General features: G+C 51.5%; 9 protein-coding genes across 9 annotated transcripts; 4 read left to right on the top strand and 5 right to left on the bottom strand.

The window, feature by feature from the left end:
* Positions 1-775: 775 nt before the first annotated feature.
* Positions 776-2,400, bottom strand: BDV17DRAFT_300492 (cytochrome P450; the record flags this gene model as incomplete). Its single annotated transcript, XM_073764075.1, has 3 exons — positions 776-1,333; positions 1,391-1,759; positions 1,822-2,400. 3 exons carry the CDS (start codon positions 2,398-2,400, stop codon positions 776-778), a joined length of 1,506 nt encoding a protein of 501 aa, XP_073612041.1.
* Positions 2,401-3,184: 784 nt separating this feature from the next.
* BDV17DRAFT_300490 (isocyanide synthase family protein) lies at positions 3,185-5,030 on the top strand (the record flags this gene model as incomplete). Its single annotated transcript, XM_073764074.1, has 2 exons — positions 3,185-3,983; positions 4,033-5,030. The coding sequence occupies exons 1-2, from the start codon at positions 3,230-3,232 to the stop codon at positions 5,028-5,030; spliced, it is 1,752 nt and encodes a 583-aa protein (XP_073612040.1). The 5' UTR covers positions 3,185-3,229.
* Positions 5,031-6,489: 1,459 nt separating this feature from the next.
* BDV17DRAFT_272805 (uncharacterized protein) lies at positions 6,490-7,007 on the bottom strand. The gene has a single exon (XM_073758936.1). It carries the CDS (start codon positions 6,913-6,915, stop codon positions 6,535-6,537), a length of 381 nt encoding a protein of 126 aa, XP_073612039.1. The 5' UTR covers positions 6,916-7,007; the 3' UTR covers positions 6,490-6,534.
* Positions 7,008-7,718: 711 nt separating this feature from the next.
* Positions 7,719-8,225, bottom strand: BDV17DRAFT_294754 (uncharacterized protein; the record flags this gene model as incomplete). Its single annotated transcript, XM_073762912.1, has 3 exons — positions 7,719-7,777; positions 7,838-7,902; positions 7,984-8,225. The coding sequence occupies 3 exons, from the start codon at positions 8,223-8,225 to the stop codon at positions 7,719-7,721; spliced, it is 366 nt and encodes a 121-aa protein (XP_073612038.1).
* A 2,115-nt stretch (positions 8,226-10,340) lies between these two features.
* BDV17DRAFT_272803 (LysM peptidoglycan-binding domain-containing protein) lies at positions 10,341-11,148 on the bottom strand. Its single transcript, XM_073758935.1, has 2 exons — positions 11,120-11,148; positions 10,341-11,056 (listed from the first exon to the last, which is right to left on the bottom strand). The coding sequence occupies exon 2, from the start codon at positions 10,875-10,877 to the stop codon at positions 10,647-10,649; it is 231 nt and encodes a 76-aa protein (XP_073612037.1). The 5' UTR covers positions 10,878-11,056; positions 11,120-11,148; the 3' UTR covers positions 10,341-10,646.
* Positions 11,149-11,669: 521 nt separating this feature from the next.
* On the top strand, positions 11,670-12,543 carry BDV17DRAFT_272802 (uncharacterized protein). The gene has a single exon (XM_073758934.1). The coding sequence runs from the start codon at positions 11,678-11,680 to the stop codon at positions 12,434-12,436; it is 759 nt and encodes a 252-aa protein (XP_073612036.1). The 5' UTR covers positions 11,670-11,677; the 3' UTR covers positions 12,437-12,543.
* A 676-nt stretch (positions 12,544-13,219) lies between these two features.
* Positions 13,220-14,597, top strand: BDV17DRAFT_272801 (enoyl-CoA hydratase/isomerase family protein). Its single transcript, XM_073758933.1, has 5 exons — positions 13,220-13,332; positions 13,385-13,535; positions 13,605-13,679; positions 13,726-14,241; positions 14,310-14,597. Exons 1-5 carry the CDS (start codon positions 13,273-13,275, stop codon positions 14,348-14,350), a joined length of 843 nt encoding a protein of 280 aa, XP_073612035.1. The 5' UTR covers positions 13,220-13,272; the 3' UTR covers positions 14,351-14,597.
* A 1,202-nt stretch (positions 14,598-15,799) lies between these two features.
* Positions 15,800-16,207, top strand: BDV17DRAFT_294751 (uncharacterized protein; the record flags this gene model as incomplete). Its single annotated transcript, XM_073762911.1, has 1 exon — positions 15,800-16,207. One exon carries the CDS (start codon positions 15,800-15,802, stop codon positions 16,205-16,207), a length of 408 nt encoding a protein of 135 aa, XP_073612034.1.
* A 264-nt stretch (positions 16,208-16,471) lies between these two features.
* On the bottom strand, positions 16,472-17,743 carry BDV17DRAFT_294750 (uncharacterized protein; the record flags this gene model as incomplete). The annotated part of the gene is made up of 5 exons (XM_073762910.1): positions 16,472-16,613; positions 16,692-16,892; positions 16,945-17,148; positions 17,610-17,634; positions 17,695-17,743. 5 exons carry the CDS (start codon positions 17,741-17,743, stop codon positions 16,472-16,474), a joined length of 621 nt encoding a protein of 206 aa, XP_073612033.1.
* Between the last annotated feature and the right edge of the window lie 216 nt (positions 17,744-17,959).

Raw genomic sequence — 17,959 nt, 5'->3', positions numbered from 1 at the left:
CAAACGGCCCGCGGTGTAAGTGTGTCAAAAATAGCTAAGTCACGCCAAGGCCCCCCGTGCAGTAAATCAAAGCCACTGCCACAATCGCGCGATAAGCTACTCAACCAACAGATCCAACATCTGTGTCCCGCCCACGTTGGAATCTCAGGCCGTCGATCGGCCCCATACCATCTTGGCGCGCGCGTAGCACATCCTCACTCGCCGACTCGTCTGACGTCTCTCTCGTGTCCCGCCTCAAGCTGCAAGCGTAAGCCCTAATGCGGGGGTGGGTTGCCTTACCGGTTACCGGTTACAGCTTCGTCTAGTGACCAGACCAAAGCTGTCGCTGTGCTGCACGTATCTAAATGTGGATTCTAAGCCTCAGGCCTAGAGGCTACACGGTACCGGTCCCGAAGGCTCAGGGTTATTCCTATTATGCTATGCGAAAGGTCGCGTCCGTAAACGTGGCTCCGTTGTATGTCAATTTACATGTTCCAAGGGACGGTTGGGTGTTCCGAATCGAGATCTCGTATCTAGACAGGTACTCCAAGCCCTGGTCTTACGTTTGTCTTCTCAGGTGCCATGTGTGACCCGAGACCGAGAGAGCCTCCACCCTCGGAAGACTGCGGTGCAACGTCACAGCCGCATGTAAGAAGTTTGTGTAACCAGCTCAAAGGTAAAAGCTAGACAGCATCGAATGGAAAATTAAGTGAGCTTAGGTCAGGGCTGTCTATGTATGCTGAAGAACAATCTGAACATGAATACCGAACCAACCCACCAAAATCACAAATCGCAATTACTGCTTCTTTATCCGGTCCTCAACAGGAAAGAACCTGACCCTCAAATTCCTCGCATAAAGCGGCCCAGCAGGCGTCATCATCCTCGGCCAAGAAGGATCAAGTTCCCACCTGAGTGTCTTCACCAGAAACGCAAGGGTGACTCTAGCCTCCAACATGGCAAACTTCTGACCTAGACAGGCCCTCCTCCCACCATGAAAACTAATAAACCCGCCCTTGGCATTCGCGCGTCGAAACAGCGCATTAATCTCATCCATATTGTCTCCCCACCGAGCGGGGTTGAAGTCTTCGGCTGTAGGGCCCCAGAAGTCTGCATCGCGGTTTGTAGAGTACGCGTTGTAGCCTACGTATGTTCCCTCTGGGATGGGGATGCTCCCGCCCAGAAGGGTTGGGGCTGTTGTGGCGCGGTTGATGAGTTGGGAAATTGGCGGGTAGAGGCGGAGGACTTCGTAAATTACCGCGGTGAGAGTCGGGAGTGAAGAGAGGGCGTTGTAGGGGATTTCGCCGGTTTCGCTGGGGAGGGAGGTTATTTCGTGCCGGAGGGTTTCTTGGATGTCCTGATGATTTATTCCTTGGTTAATCCATGCGGGGAAAGTAAGAAAGGCCGGACGTACCGGATGCTCAGCAAGAAGAAAGAGAGCAGAAATAAGTAAAAGCTGAGGATTCTCGTGGCCCGCCAGAAACGCACTGATTATATTATGCCTCAGCTGTTTCTCGGTAAGAAGGCCTGATTCATAAGCGCCGAGGAGGCGACAGCCTAGATTATGAGGCTGGTCTTTTTCGTGCCCGGCACAGGTTACATGGCCATTTTGGACCGTTTTGACGAGCTCGCCCGTAAATTCGGTGACGAGCTCGCGTGCTTCCACGCGGGTTGGTAGTTTGAAGTGGTCAAGAAATGGGAAGTTCAGGAAGATGGGGTCGAAGATCTTAGGCTTGATGCGGAGTTGGAAGGCGTGGAGGGGGGCATTGGGTTTTTGCATTGTCTGGACTTGTTAGTTTATTTCCATGCGTGTCACTGCCGGGGGGTTGGGGGAGGGAAACTTACCTCGAAAGTAGTTCCCAGAACCACCTCCGATAGATTCGCAAGCGTATATCGCTGAAGAATAGGGTTAACATTAACAGCACCCGCTCCAGCCTGTGTCTCCAAGAGAAGATCAACAAGCAAGCGCGAGTTCTTCCATATTTGCGCCGGATCATAATCCTGCTGCAGCCCGGGCTTGAAAATAGAAGTATAAAGCTTCCAATTCTCACCATGAGCACTAATAATATTATCACCCGTATACTCGGCGAGCACACTATGCGGGATTTTCTTCTGGTTGCCGCTCTTCGCGTAGAAGTCTTCGTTCTTGAGGACTTCGGCGATGTAGGCTGGTTTGCGGACGAGGATGTTCCAGCGCCCGCCGAAGAAGAGCTTGACAGCGCCGTATTCTGTCAATGGGCGTTCAAGATATTGGCGGTAGAGGTCAACTTGGTCGTTGTTTTTTATTAAGGGGAGAAGCGTGTAGTAGAATGGGATTGTGGGGATGTTTTGGGGGAAATTGCTTGGTGGTGTGAAGAGGTATGCGAGCCCGGCGAGCACGAGCGCTACCACGACAGAGGCAAGAAAAAGTATGGTCAAGAACATTTCGGTGGTTTGAGAATCGGTAAAGACGAAGATTGCAGTGCAGAAGAAGAATAGGAAGAGTCCTGCTAGAAAAGGAGAATAGAAGGTAGCATGGGAAAAGTGAACACTGTACAGCGTAACCAACAATAAATTCAACCAACACCAACTATGAAGTCGCAAATAGACCGCAGGATTGGGGCTCATCCAGCCAAGAAGATCGACATCTGGAGGAATCTCTTGGCTGCTAAATATGACCAGCGCGTCCGTCTCACCTGGGCTCCGCCTCCTTCCACCCCCAGCCGCGTCACGATTCCCAGCTCCACGTCACATCTTGCGGACACTTTCCCCGGCTCCGAGTCAAATGCAGCCAAATGACAGTTGCTCCACCGGTCTAAGCCCTCTGGCCGTGCCGCGACTTCCCTTCGGGTTGCCGGAGTGCCGTGCAGTCGTGCCCAATCCACGTGAGCTGATGTCTCGTCCAGGGCTGGGCTGGTTGCCGTAGCTGGGGGAATCAGCCGAGGTAGCCAATAATAGTAAGTCTATTTGGTTTATTTTAGGCAGTCATGAGGCTTGCCCTAATGTCTAGATTCAGATGTCGTGATGTGAAGCCAGATGTAACTCTAGGGCTGGGGTCTTGCCAATGGAGAGGGCAGTGTGAATGCTTTGCGAAGTATGGCTGGACACCACAAGCCAGACACGAGGAGATGGTATATAAGATCAGTTGGACTCCAGACAAAGGGTAACTCAGATCAGTATCTTTCAGCACTCAACTACTTAACTATTCAGCATTTCTACTTAATCTTCTGTTTGATTTCCCAGCGCAGCATACTTCCACTTTTATCCCTACAACATGTCTATCAACTTCGGATCCTCTATCTACCACCACGTCCTGGGCATCTACCAGCGCGACGGGGCTGGCAATCTGGTAGTTGCTGAAGGCAAACATGCCGAACAGCTTCGTTCTCGTTGGTCAGACATCTTCCAGAGCATCTCGACACAGACTTCCAAGCAAAACATCCTATCCTCTGGCAAGATTATTAGCACCACAGAGACTACATTATCTTTTGCCCTGCAGATGAGCCAGCCAGAATCATATCACATCCTCCAGATCCACGAACTTCATGAACCCGGTAGCCAAACCGTCCGCGGCCTCCTCACATCCTCACCGTCCCCAGAGCTTGAAAATGACTTCTTCAACTGGGCAACGACATACCTCCTCCTCAACGCACGCTTGCTCACCACAAGTCCATCATCAGAGTCAACTGATCATGAAGCCATGAAACTGTCCGAGCGCATCGCCAACCTCTTCGAAGAGTCTCTCAAGAACACCAGCACAGACGACAAATGGATCACCGGCGGTGGTCGCCAGTACTTCATCAACAAGGTATACTCGTTCGTCAAAGACGGCAAACGCATCGAGCTATGTCTTCCTGCTTTCCCATGCAAGTCGTCCAGCCCGAATAAGGTTGCCGGTGCTTCTCCCGATGCTGCGGAATACCTTGCCCTAGGCCACCTGCATAGCTTTGTGGAGCAGGTCTCGCGCATCTATCGCCCCGGTGCAACACTGTGGATAATTAGTGACGGACATGTCTTTTCTGATAACAGTGAGTTTCCTCTGCCATGCTTACAGGAGGCTTGTCTAACTCCGACCAGTCGGCGTAGACGACATCCTCGTCGACACCTACGGCCAAACCCTCGCAACGCAGTACCACCTCCGCATGGCAAACAGGACATCAGGCAAAGACTTCATCATGTTCACCGGCCTTCAAGACCTCTTTTTCTCATCCCCCGAAGCAACCTCTACATTCTCAGAGACAATGCTCGCCGACGTCACAATCCCGCAACCAATCGAAACTGCCCGCACAGACAGCGCACAGAAATGCCGACTGCTCCTCGAGAAAGTCGGCGGCATTGACCGCGCCCACCTCCGCCAGCTCATCACCGAAAAACACGCAGACACCCTAGCCTTATACCAGGGACAATCGCGCTTCATGCTCGAGGATCTAGCGTCGTACCTTGAAGCCCGCAATATCGGGTCCAAAGCAAAAAAGCGCATTGCTAGCCAAGTCGCCGCTGAAATGATCGCGCGGAACCACGCATACTCGAACCTCGTGGAGTTGCTCTTCCCACACCATATCCGGCTCTCCATTCACGCGCATAACAACGCGGGCCCGAAATTCGGGATCCGTCTCTTCCCCAAGGGAACTGTTCGTCCTGTCCAGGATAATCAGTCTCTCCTGTCAATTACAGAGGCGCCCAAGCCGGTCTATGAGTTCCAGATTCCGACTCCCTGGCATAATAGTCTTATTGAAGTTGAGGGCCACGATATGGCGCTTTTGACGAGGTCGGGTGCTGCGAGGGAGGCTGTTGCCAGTGGGCTATTTGCTGGAGGTTGGGTTGATGGGCCTCAGGGTGGGTACTTTGCTATCTCGAGGGTGAAAGTTCATGATGAGGAGACCGAGAATGAGGTCGCGCTTTCTGGGTCCGAGACTGAGACTGAGGCTGAGGTTCAGTCGGTGGCTGTGGCTAAGGAGCCGCTCAAGGTCGCGTCTATTAAGAAGAAGAGTCCTCTCAGGGCCATCGGGTCGTATATTTTGGATAAGATTAGGGGTGTTTGGAGCGCGGTTCGGGGTGCAATGTCTAAGGCTTAAGCCCAGGCAGTCCACTGACACAGATGATTTCTTGATTTATTTTTGTTGGCATTGCGATTCAGAGCACATTTTCTGGAGTACATATTCTTAAGCGTTCGCTTTATTTTCTAATGTGGGTTGGTGTCATGTCAGGAGCATAGATTGGCAATACATATTCACTATCTAGGTAACCTTTACTGAACAATTTTGGATTCTTTCTTAAAAGCTGACTCAGTGAATTACTGATTAGCTTCCTTTTTTTAACTTAACAGACACTTTGAATTGCGTTCTGTGCCTTTGATTCATGGGCTTAGTAGGGGGTCATCCCTAGCATCTGCATTCCAGTAATCTAATATATATATCTCCGCCTGGACACCATGAGCCCACCATTGCACCCTCCTAGATGAAAGAATACATATCCAATCTCTCATTCGACCATAGCCGTTTTTTCTTTCCGCAACTAGCAACACCATCGTCATTCTCACTCTACCATACGCTATTCTCACTACGTTCGTCTACTAGGCCAAGAATAGGCAGTCCCTTCGGGTGAACAAAGGCAGTAGCTGCCCGAATAGATAATGAAGAAGCAGACAAAGCCTCCAAATCAGACCTCCACTGCTTGGGAGTAGAGCCACCGGCATCTCAATGGATTCTTGCAAGAATCTCGCGCAGCTATTAGATGAAGACTCAACAACAACTTACTTTCACCGGCTGTGTGCAACTGTCTGAAACAACCCCCGGGCTTACTTGCTACTTATACAAACAGCACGGACAGCCTAACTTATAAGTACTAATCTCCAAAGATTATCCAGGTGCGGGCCGGGCCAGGGCTTAAACGATCTATTCCTGCCCCAGGGCTGGGCCGCGCATGCCAACCCCTGCTCTTCAGCCAAAGGACGCCACCCTGCAACGACCAACAAGACAAAGGTTTTGGATAAAGACCTGAAAGAGCGTTCGGAAGAACCTGGTGTCTCTTGATGCTGTTATATTACTGTTGTTATTTTCTTCTTCCAATACCTGAATCGGATTTTACTAGATATCCATGTACCTACTACTGCACTACTTCGCCGTCTTACCTATCAATATCCGAGTAGCTCTTGTATTACAGGCACAAGAAGGTCTACCCATGTACATAGAGTCAGGGCACCTCGGATTACCACGCAAGGCTATGCCAACTCCGCCTCTTGTTGGCATTAAAAATGCAGTGCAATGACATCATCTGGAGGGTAAGGATGAAGCCATCGTATCCATTTTCGAGTTTCAGCTTCAAAGAATATAATCTCTGGCCTGCACACCATTTTCTATAACAGGATAGCCTTTGTTTCTTGCTCGCTCTAGGCCAGATGTTCCACCTACACGACATGACTTTTGACTTCAAAAATTCGAAGGGTGAACTTGGAATGTGGAATACTGCGGCGGTGTGGCAGATGAGTATACCCTCCTTGGTCTCTTGTGGGTCTTGTATGTTTTTCTTTCTCCTTGAAGCTCAAGCATACATTAGAGATTGAAGGCAGCCTCTCGCCTGTTACTTGACGTCCTCCCTATCCACAATGTCGACATTGCCCCTCATCCTCTTCAGCCACGTTTGCAAATCAAAAGCAACCTCACTCAGATCGTTCGGGTTACCGACAAACTTGAACGTATAGCCTTTTCTCTCCGCGGGTACATTCCCATCCGTAAAGATAATCCGACAAGGCTCCGCCCGATAACTACTCGTCTCATACTCAGCAAGCCGTTCTGCATGCTCGACCGCCTCCACACGATGCACAAATCCCTCAACAACCGACTCCAGATCTACAGCATCAAGAAGAGCCGGATACTGACCCCATAGCTTACATTCGTAGCCCGTGACTTTAGCTGGTCGAAGCTGTGGTGTGGTTTCTAACCCGAGGACATCGCGGAGCATACCGGGGTCGGAGAGCGTGCCATAGACGAAGTAGAGACCCGTTGAAGCGGCAGATGGCTTTGTTTTTGATGATGGGCGGAAGAAGGTGTCGGGTTTGGTTTTTAGTTTTTTGATGATCCGTGCAGTGTTCGAGTTGGAGTTTGTGTAGGGTGGGGGAGGGGGTGGTGGTGAAACAGCACCAGGAGAAGCATTATTTTCCTGGTTGGGTCGCATAGTGCAGGCTCTTGAGTCGGGAACAGTTTGAGCCCGATTTTCAGACTCAGCTCGGCATACAAGAAAAGAATAGAGATGTGAATATTGTTGAGGGTACAAGTCAGCGTGTCATCGGGTTTTCAAACCGGGTGGCTGGGAGCGGTCCCTTTGACCTTACAGAGGGCTCAGACTGTTGTTCAATGCGACCCTGCATCGAATGCCCACCTGTCACTCTCTTCCCTGGCCATTCTGTTCCCTCAAAAAGTCATTTGCTGGGAAACTTGACTTGGCGGCTCGATGGTTATCCCCTAGCCTCCGGTGAGTTTAGGTCGTACAAAATGCGCTACAGCACTTAAGGTTACTGGCACGCCCCTACCAACTCTACAGGACACAAATGCTACGGAGTGCTATCTCGTTAGGGAGCAAAATGATACTAATTACAACGATCTTGGCGAATTCGGGGATCAATATATGTACAATCACCAGATTATAACGTCGTAATTCCATAGACAGCTTCAGCTATCCCAAAAAAGGGCAACTCAAGGACATTCCTCGCCTTAACTACAAGGCTGAGACTAGGTGCCTAGCCACCTGCAACATGCATTATGTACTTATGCATTGACGTTGATGCTAACAATAATGTCCCCGTTTCCGCCAGCCGCATTGTACCCTGGACGGAGTATGGTAATTAGCAAGTATATCGTATTTTATGGTATAGGTCAAGACTCACCAGCAACCTGTCCATTCTGCGCACAGCTATCAATAATCGACTGTGCGCCGGCCGCAACATCATTACTGTCGTAGGAGAAATAAATCGCGTTAGAAACCATCTGTCTCCACGATCAAGTCGAGCTTTTGGCAAAACGGGATACACACCAGTTCGACGTGGGACTATCCTGCAAATTCACATTACTCCCCGAGATCTGCGCATTACCCGCCGTGCAAAAGACAACGTTCTCACCATCCACGGCGCACCCGGTCGTGCCCTTGTTGCGGATGTAATCGACGCACGACTGCGCGTCGCTAACGGGAACGGTGCCGCCGCCGTTGTCGGAGCAGGTTGCGGCTAGGGCGGCGGTTGTGCAGGCCAAGAGGGAGAAGAAAGACTTAGAGAGCATTTTGTGAAGGGTGGTTTGTTTAGGGTTTAGGTGAGGAGGGTGGGTATGGGGAGTTGATAAGTGTACTTGAGTTTTCGAATGAGTTATTGCTGGATGGCTTGGTTGTTGCCCGGTTTGGGGGGTTTATATAAGCTTTCGCCTGCTAAGGCATCCTTTAGAGTGAGGCAGTGATCCTGTCGACGCCGGTAGGAAGATGTACGTAGAATGTAGATCACCGTAAGCCAGTGGGACTTGAGGCTGAAGGCAGACACTGCGGTGGAGCGGCATTGTCTACGATAGTTGATGATCAGCCTTGAGCCCACAACAGTCAATACAGATTATAGACACTCATAGGCGGTGGAATCCAGAATTGTGGACCTTGAAACTGGTCTAGTCTCCGGACGATGCTGCTTCATCACCCGTGTGTGCAACCTGTTTAGAGAGAGATTGAACCAGATCTCGGGGATATCTAACTTGGAGGCGAAGCAAACAGACCATCAAGTGAAAGTCTGTCTCTAGAGATAATATAGAGATAGTTGACACATAGTTTAGAACTGGTACTTAGGTACGCAATTGTATACTATATGCAGAGCACAGCCCGTGTCTGATGCTCCACTGCCGATCGTCAACCACAGTTGATGTGTTGGTCGCGACACGCAGCCCTACCATTGCCCAATGCTCTATTATCCGACAAATTTTGGCCCCAGGTGGGAACGGCTTGTGTCACGGACATCCCAAGTCCAAGTTCGTTCCATGAATAATGGTAGATGGTTTGACCCCCCGGTGGCGCCAAACCCCGACATAGCCGCCAACCGGTAAACTAGTTCCATGACTGTTCTCCGATATAGTACACACAACGTGCTCGGTGAGAAGGAGCAGAGAGACCATGGGCCGACCATGTCGAGATGCAACCTAAGAAGATCAAGTATGCCATTTCCGCCTCAAAGACCCTGGTAATCTGCCCGCCGCCGCGGGACAAGCGCGATTCCAAGCGCGAGGCAACCGAAGCGGCCCGAGGCCGTCTATACAACAAATCGCCCCGATCATACACATCCACCAACTCATTATACCAGTCACAGTAAGCATAAAGTCGCATGCACATCCACCCGACATCCTCCGCAGGATCATCCGTCGCGCCATCCTCAAAGCTATGGTCATCCGTAACACGATAAGGCTCGCATACTCCGTAAGGATAACCAAAGTCTGACCCGTTCCACGTTCTCGAGAAGATCTTGACGACCGGGCACGGGCACGGCCGAGTCGGGAGCTCATCTAGTGACTGAAGACAAATCTCATCGACAAATAGACAGAAATTATAGCGTGGCCCAAGAATTATTTCGAGGGGTTCTTCCTCGATGCCATTCCGCCCATGTACGGGGAAGGTTCGTTTAGTGGGATCCTTCAGGATGATGGTCAAATCGTGCTCGGACCAGCGTCTGAAGTGGTCTCAGACATCGCGGGATATTGCGCCGTTGAGCGGTCCAGGATCTTCGATTATGTAGAGTTGATGTGAGGGGAGGAGGTCTAGGCGTTCTTCCTCCTCTAGGCACTGCTTGATTTCCGACTGGATGAGGTCGACCATGCGTTTCCAGTGGGTGTTGTGCTGGGTACTGTATGTGCATCGATAAAGGACGAAGCCCCAACTGGATGAGCTTTTTTTTTTTGGTAGATTCGGATGCCATGCTTCTTCGGTAGAAAGCGTCGTCGATGTTGGAGACGGGGCCTGGTATGTGGAGGGTTGCGAGTGTCAGTGTTCGTTTCTGTGGACAGAGCTCCCTGAGCACTGCTCTGGGATAGCGACCGCAGGTGGAACGCAAAGCGCGAAGCGGGAAGGCAGTTCGGGAAAGAATAGTCATTGCGGGGAATGGAGGGAAGTTGAGGTTGTCGTGGTGGTTGTGGTTGCTCTTATCATCTTATGGCTAGTCGCGCGGTCCGGAATAAGCGATCTTCCACTAGCCAGGGAGTATGTGTTGGCTGTTCAGTGCACTATCAGTAGTAAACCTTCATATTGGTGTTACCAACAGGAAGAATGTGGCTTTGATAGAGGTCTGCCTGATATATCGAGAAGGGTCTGTGGATCGAGATTTGCGTACGCTTTCACGACTTTGTTTCTCCTATACACGCTAATTATAGAGAGTACTTCAAGCCCTTGCAACACTTGCCTTAGCCTGATATTAGGGAGACATACTGTCGAAGCATACAGACCAGGGGTCCAGGCTACGGCAGAACATATCTTCAATAACGCATGGCGCCAAACAAACAATGCCAATCTGTATTCGGAGCAAGAATAGAGAAGAAGCTAAAGCCAAGCAGATCTCGGATCGAACGAGGGCTATGGATGTCAAGCAAACAATGACCCCTCGCTGTACCATGCGGCATGCTGCTTAGGGCTAGCTACCTCTACCCAGGGTATGTTTGACCTGCTGTGCAAGCAGTATACACTCACAGCTCCACGCAGACAGCATAACCAAGCCACAATGGAGAACAGTCATCTTCAACCCCAGGATTCCACTTGAGGAAATCCGCAGGCGAGATACCGTACTGTTCTGCAATGGCTGCACATCCATCCCCATCAACAACAACACGCCGCCTCGTAGCGCTGGAAACTGCGCCGGGTCGGGTCTCGGCTGGTGAAGTCGGCGCAGTGGTCGTTGTTGTCGCCGACGTCGACATAGGTGTCGGCGTGGTCCCCGAGGCCAATGCATGAACACAGATCTGTACTTACCCATCGCCGATTTCACCGAACACTTAACTCCCACAATTCAAGCCAGTTCCATCCCAGGGGTTCAGAGCCACAACAGCTGAGGTCGTTGTGTTGAAGCCTGAGGCGAACATGTCGAATGTGAATAACCCTGGTACGGCATGGGCTTAGCATCGTTGAATCGGGTTGTGATAGTTTAAGACCTTCAACTCACTTTCATCTTTCGCACGCGAATACGGAGTAGTTCCTGTGTTTATAGATCTCACCCCATTTCCCAGCATGATAAGGGGAGTCCCGGACGGTTCTCGGGGCGCAGCGAGAGCCGGCACAATCGCCCCGTGACAGCCTGCAACCAACACCTTGCGCACGCACAAACACGAATAGCGAGACAGTGGCGTGGGTGAGGCAGAAAAGGCGGCTCTTCCGACACAATCTCGAGCAGAAACCTTTCGCGAATCTTGCCCAAAACTGAGAGATCGAATGAAGGAGGAAGAGAAGCTAGTGTGGCGATTGGTTGAGGATTACTTGAGGCTGTTTGGCCAAGCATATTGTTCGTATTCCCCCACTCGCTTTGGGACGCCAATTTTCTATACGGGGCGCAAGGGCGCCTCCAGTCCTTGGCGTAAACAGCGAGGAAGAATCGTGAGGAAGGCGCGTCGCCCAGCTGGAACTGGAGCACGGACTGCTGCCGCTGTATATAATGGGCTCCTTCCCCGGGATCTCGATTCTTACTTTTCACTCACTGCGCTTCAAGAAAACAGGACGCTTCAACATGCAGATGCTTCTCGCGTCCTTCCTAGCCCTAAGTGGCATCCACCTCGTCAACGCCACCCCCGGAAGCGCCCGCGTAACCCAAGCACCAGTCCCCATCCCAAACCTCTTCCGCCGCCAAAACGACATCTGCCCGCCGGGCGACTACACCGTGTGCCCCGATGGCTTCGGGTGCTGCGAGAACGGCGCCCCCTGCACCACCATCCGCGGCGAGCCCGCCTGCGACACGGATACCTGCAATGGCACACCCTGCGGAGACTCGGGTCTGTGCTGTGATGCAGTCTGCAGCTCGTCGCTTGGAACCGGGATCTGCGTGCATACGGGCCTTGCGACGGATGACTCTGACTTCGATTTCACGGTGCCGACTTTGACGACGACTGATGACTACTTTACGACTTCGACGTTTAACTTTGATGGTGAGACGACTGGGGCTGCGACGGCGACTGACACGGATGATGATGATGATGATTTTGGTCCTACCTCGGCACCTGACGAAACGACTGAGGATCTGCCGACTATTGCCACTCCCACTGCGACGGGCGGTCTTAGCGGCGATGGTGAGGAGGATGATGATAACACTGCCTCCGCCGAGCCTACGCAGACATTCAGGTCTGGCGGCGGCGACGATAGTTCCTCGGATGATGACCAGCTACAGAGCGGTGGCGGTGATGGGACAGATGGTGCTGGGATGGTTTCGGCCAAGGGGGCTTTTGGAGTTTTGGCTGCTGCGTTGATTGGAGGTGCGCTCTTGCTTCGTTAGGGCTTGATGTTGTTGTACCTTATTGCTCAGGTTGGAACTGGTTTGGGTAGTTAATATACCTAATGACTTGGAATAATAATAATTGAACTATCCTTTAATCTCTGAAATGTGCTTCAACGTATCCTCCTTAGGTGAACAACTCATTGACTGTTTCTAAGGGATTGAGATCCATAAACACGAGCCCCCAATCCGCCCTACAGAGTGCACCCCTTGGCAGTCTCATGATCCCGCGTCACACCGCAACTAATCATGGGAAATATACACCTTTCGGCTGTGGAAAGAAATAAGTGGACCTGATACTGTTCCACTCGAGTAAACCTCTTTGTTCTCGGGACCCAAGGTTCTCATGCATATATGTTTCCGTACTCTGTAGCCTCCGAGCCGCCTCGACCCAGTCCAGTCCCTTGCGCATATCGAACCTCACATTACGATTGAGAAATCAAAGATTGCTTCGGCTACATTTTCTATCTAGGCTGGATCTGTCCTCTGCGGTAGGTTATCCGTGCCGAGGCATGTTGAGACTGAGCCCCCTACCTACCTCGCTGTACAGACTGCCAAGAGGATTCCCGGGAACACAAGATCTATATCTCAAAAGGAATAATCACCAATTATGAATTTGACTATCTGCTTGGAAAGGACAATCTGGACTGGGATTCGTAGTTCAACTCCCAACATGCAAGCCTACAGGGGGGCCTTGTGCTACACTCGTCCAGACATGCGGGGTAGCCGACAACCGCGGCTATCATGCATGTAAGCTTAAAGCCACCTACTAACATACTTGACCTGAAGCTGAAGATATCTTCTTACCCCTCGGAGAAAAGAAAAATATTCCAAATATGCCCCAAACATACACTCACCTCATCCTCGACATTCATGACCAAATCGGGGTTATCAAAGTCAGTCCCGACAAGCCCTTTCGGCAACCCTTCACTGACTAACTCGCCACAGCTAAACAGACCCGAAGTCCTAAATGCATGGAACGAGACCCTCCTGGGCGACATGGTCGCCGCATTCCGCGAGCTGAATGAGCACCCGAGGACCGTGTTTACCGTACTTACGGGGGAGGGGCGGTTCTTTTCTGCGGGGGCGGATATTAGAGGTTTGGAGCCCGCGCTAGGATATTTTATGAAGAGGCCGGGGGTTGAAGCTAATAAGTGTATGGCAACAGACGGACTTGCAAAGCCCCCTGGAGGCGCAACGGCGGCTGAGAAGAAATTGTTTTATATGCGCAAGTTTTCTCGTGGTATGTACACTCCAGACTTCAGCCCTACAAGAGATAACAAGTCCAGAACTCGAACTCTTCCGCTCCATAATCGACCACACCAAGATCTTCGTCCTCGCGTTGAATGGCCCCGGCGTCGGCGGCGGCGCAGCCTGGTTCACCGGGCTAGCCGATATCGTCCTCGCCGCATCAGGAAGCTACCTGCAAGTCCCCTTCAACTCACTCGGCCTTGTCCCCGAATTCGGAGCCGCGCGGACCTTCGCGCAGAGTATGGGCGTGCGCCGGGCAAATGATTTCCTCATGTTTGGAAGAAAGTGTACCGTTGAGGATTTGGAGGGGTGGGGGCTTATTAACCGGGTTTTTGATAGGGATGGGTTTGAGGGTTCTGTTTTGGGGTTCCTAAAAGGGCAGCTTGAGGTTAACGATAGCGGGAGTATGCTTGAGAGCAAGAGGTTGATGAATGGGCCGTTGCGGGCTGAGAGGGTGGTGAGTTTGTTTGATGCGGCGAATGCATTGGCGGAGAGGTTTGTCGCTGGGGTTCCGTATGAGAGGTTTGAGAGGAAGGCAAAGGAGTTGGCGAGGGGTGAGTGATGCCTTATATCATAGACCGTCTTCTCTTTTGTGATGGGGATCGTGCTGATAAACGTCTAGGGAGGGAGAAACGTAGCCAGAAGGAGAAGGCCTCTCTGTGAACGCGGTGCATGGAAGGAAATTGGAAGGGAATGAGGAAACCCTATATATTCCATGAGCAATATGGCAATGAGCAGTCGAATGGTGGGAGAGCGGGAAGAGAAGGGGGCAGGGGTATTCGTGGACTGGTTCAGAAGGCGATGCTCTGCTCAGGCGAGCTCTGGCAGATAATCGATCCGTAACTCGGCGTGATGCGTTATCCATAGAAAGTGTCCGTGAGGCAAAGGGAGAATGACTCCGTTTTATTTTGGCTCATCTTCATTATTATGAAAGTGCACCTATGGTAGCAATGCGGGGGCTGCGACTCGCTGACTTCCAAGTAGAGAAATATAGCCCAATACTGGGGAACCTAGATCCAACAGACAAGGTGCAAAGATACTCCTGGATTATAAATAGATCTGGGGTGTCCAGTCGTAGAACAAGGGAAGGTATGGATGGAACAGAAAACAAAGGCGCTTCCCAGATGCAGGAGGCTTCCTTCTTTTTCCTTTTTTGTCTCCTCCTTTCCTCCTTTTGGTCTTCTTCCTCCTCCTCATCCTCTTCTAGATATACCCTCCACAGCTGTTCCCGTCATGGCAACCTGGGAGTTCTCCGCTGTCAGCGACGATTCCCTGGTAGAGCTATACCACCAGAAGCGAAAGATGAAGGTTTCATGAATGGGGACAACAAGCCGTCCGAATCTCGCCCCAGACTGTCGTCAAGTGTTGTTTGCTTCTCTGCCCCTCCGAAGCAGCAATCCAAGAGTTAGACCATCGCAGCCTCGAGCCCGCCATCGTCCATGTCCTCAAAGTGTATCGGTTCATTGAGCGACAGCGAGGCCGAGATCACTATGGCTACATCTTCATGGGTACGTCCCAGGTCGCAACCTAGAGGGTCTCGACATAGAGACCATGAAGGCCTACATGAACCGACGTCTCGCGTACCGCAACGACACGATCGATTTCACGCCACACGAGCTAGTTCTATGCCACGGCGATATATGCCGACACAACATGATTCTCGAAGAGGATGGGTCGATCTGTCCTCTTGACTGGGGATATGCAGGCTTCATTCCGCGGCTTTTCGAGATTGTCGCGATGAAGAGTGCCTGCTTGAAACAATACGATAAAGCCTTAGAGGAGGTATTGAAACAGCAAGTGCAGGAGACCATGGCTTGACTCAGGAAGAATGGCATCATCTGAGACTGGTGACGTTTGTTGGGGTGGGTGGTGGGGAGGGCAATCTACGATAGTCATTGTAAGCTCCCACTCCCACTTCCACTCCCACGGCCCCGGGGTCTCTTGACTCCAATTTCCGTGCGAAGCTCACTGTCGTTTGTAGCAGTGACATCAGCAAAGAATAGCACGAGGCGTATCTAGAGTCGGTCAAGGCCATGGTGGGATCATGCAGGATGGAGGGAGCAGCCGGGTATCAAAGATAATGATAATGGGCCCGATGAACCGACCCCAGGGATGCCAGCTGGACAAGGACAAGCCGCATTTTTATTAGAAAGTGAGGCTAGTTCAGGCGCCGGCGCCAACGACAACGACAACGGCCTTGATCAAGCGCCTCCACTGGACCTGGACAGTTCGAATGGACGATCTGAGCGCCTCCAGCCCAGCGACCCGGCTTCCCGGAGCGACAATGGCTCCGTTGGTCCCTCTCTTAAGAGACCAAGAGAACAAGAACGAGAACGATCCGAGTCCCCCAGCGCGCCCATTACCAAAGGTGATGGCGGTGCGCCTAATGCACCGCCTCTAGAGAAATCTGCAAAGAAGCGTGCTACCGAGGAAGCCGGAGATCGACCTGATGAAGCAATTCTGGAACCGCCAGGTAAACGGCTACAACTTGACAAACGAGCCTCTTCTTTCAGACGATGATGGACATCATGTCCCGACTACTCTGGCAAAGGGAGAGCCGCAATCTGAATCCGAATCCGATTCTCTTGGTGAGCGTGCTACCTCTACCGCTGCCAAGGGCTATGTATGTAGAACTCAACCTGAGTGAGCCCAGTATTTAGTGAAGTCCAACTGGATTGAATTGAAACGAATTATCTCTCATTCTAACCTTATCGAGTTAAAGTCGTTGACCCAACTAATCAAGGTGCCTACAGGTCCAAGTGGACCTTAACCCTCACTAGCTCACTAGAACTTAACATACCCCTTCGCCTTCACAAACGTAGCAAACCAGGGAACATCTCCCTCGTGCTCCGCCAACTGCGCGTAGAACTCCCGCGTGCGCGGGCCCGTCGATACTACTTCCCTTGCTGCTGCCGTCTTCAGAGCGCTCGTCAGCGTAGAAAAATCTGGATTTTATCAATCAACATCCCCTCGAGAGCATATATTTGTATGCAGAGGAACCTACCGATAGCCACGCCCCTCATACGCCCCATCCGCAGCCCCAACCCAATAAGCCGAGCCGGCCTTGCCCACGCCGAGATCCAGAGCGTAGCCGACGGGGTAGACCGTCGTGTTAAGGATGTTGCCTGTGTAGATGAATGTCTTCTTCACATCCTTGTCCAGAGAAGACCACCTCTGGACAGCCAACTGCGCCGCAACATAAGGACTAACCGTGTTAATATTCAAATCAACCTACGAAGCTCTCAGTCGGAATAGACAGGATCGAGGATTCGTCTGGTGGGAGCGTTAGGCTCGCGGCGTTGTATACCACCACAGCTGGTGAAGCGCCGAGGGTGCTCTTGACGGTTTCGAAGAGGGTTTTGATTGTGGAGGGGTTTGCAGAGTCTGCTTGTAATGAGAGGTATCCCTCTGCTGTCTTGGTCCCCGTTGCCGGTTCGCGAGGCGATGGCGATGGCGTAGCCCTTGGCTGCGAAGGTTGAGGCTACGGATGCACCGACTCGGGCGCCGGCTCCGAGGATGAGGGCGACTGGTTGGGACATGGTCTTTTGCTGGGCACTTGTGAGAGCAAATTTGGGATGGGTGGGCTGGCTGGAGTGTACTGGGGGTCATCCATGAATTTATCACTGATTGTGCCTTCCATTGTTTGTAATCACTCAGGGGAATCACGTCAAGATAAACCCCGCTCCATGCCACGTCAATCTGCAAGCCACGAGTGAGATCGAAATCAGATTGCGCCAGGCTCGAATGCAAACATGGTCACGGATCATGAACAAAGCCCTGGTGGTTTGCATGCTCCATGACTCCATACCTATATAGGTCATGCAAGCATCTGTTAGTACAGTAGATCAGGCCCACAGTTTGCATTGCGGGTCTTCGTACCCTAACAGTGAACACCGACCACCGAGGTTTATTTTCAGCTCACCTTAGCGCGAATAAGTAGTCAATTCCTAGAATAGATTCATCAGCAAGTTGATTGCTAAGATGATGCAGCTTTATACGGTGCTTACCAATCCTCGGCGAAGAAGGTTGAGCGCCGACGCGACAGTGCCCGGCCATGGTCAGCCCGAACCCCGACATGCAAACTACCATTCTCCCCTAGTAGAGCTTGAAATATATAATTACTTCTCTAGAAAGTGCGACGAGAATGTTATCTGCCCTATGAGGAAGGCGCTACCATCAGTGTGGGTCACACCTGCCTTATGAGGGTCTTGAACGTTGTCAGAGAGGCAATGGCAGCCCAAGTTGTTTGATGATAATATACAAGGGAACTGT

This window comes from Aspergillus undulatus, assembly GCF_047715775.1.
Source record: "Aspergillus undulatus strain CBS 261.88 unplaced genomic scaffold BDV17scaffold_57, whole genome shotgun sequence".
NCBI lineage: Eukaryota > Fungi > Ascomycota > Eurotiomycetes > Eurotiales > Aspergillaceae > Aspergillus > Aspergillus undulatus.
This window is presented reverse-complemented; position numbering and strand designations above follow the sequence as displayed.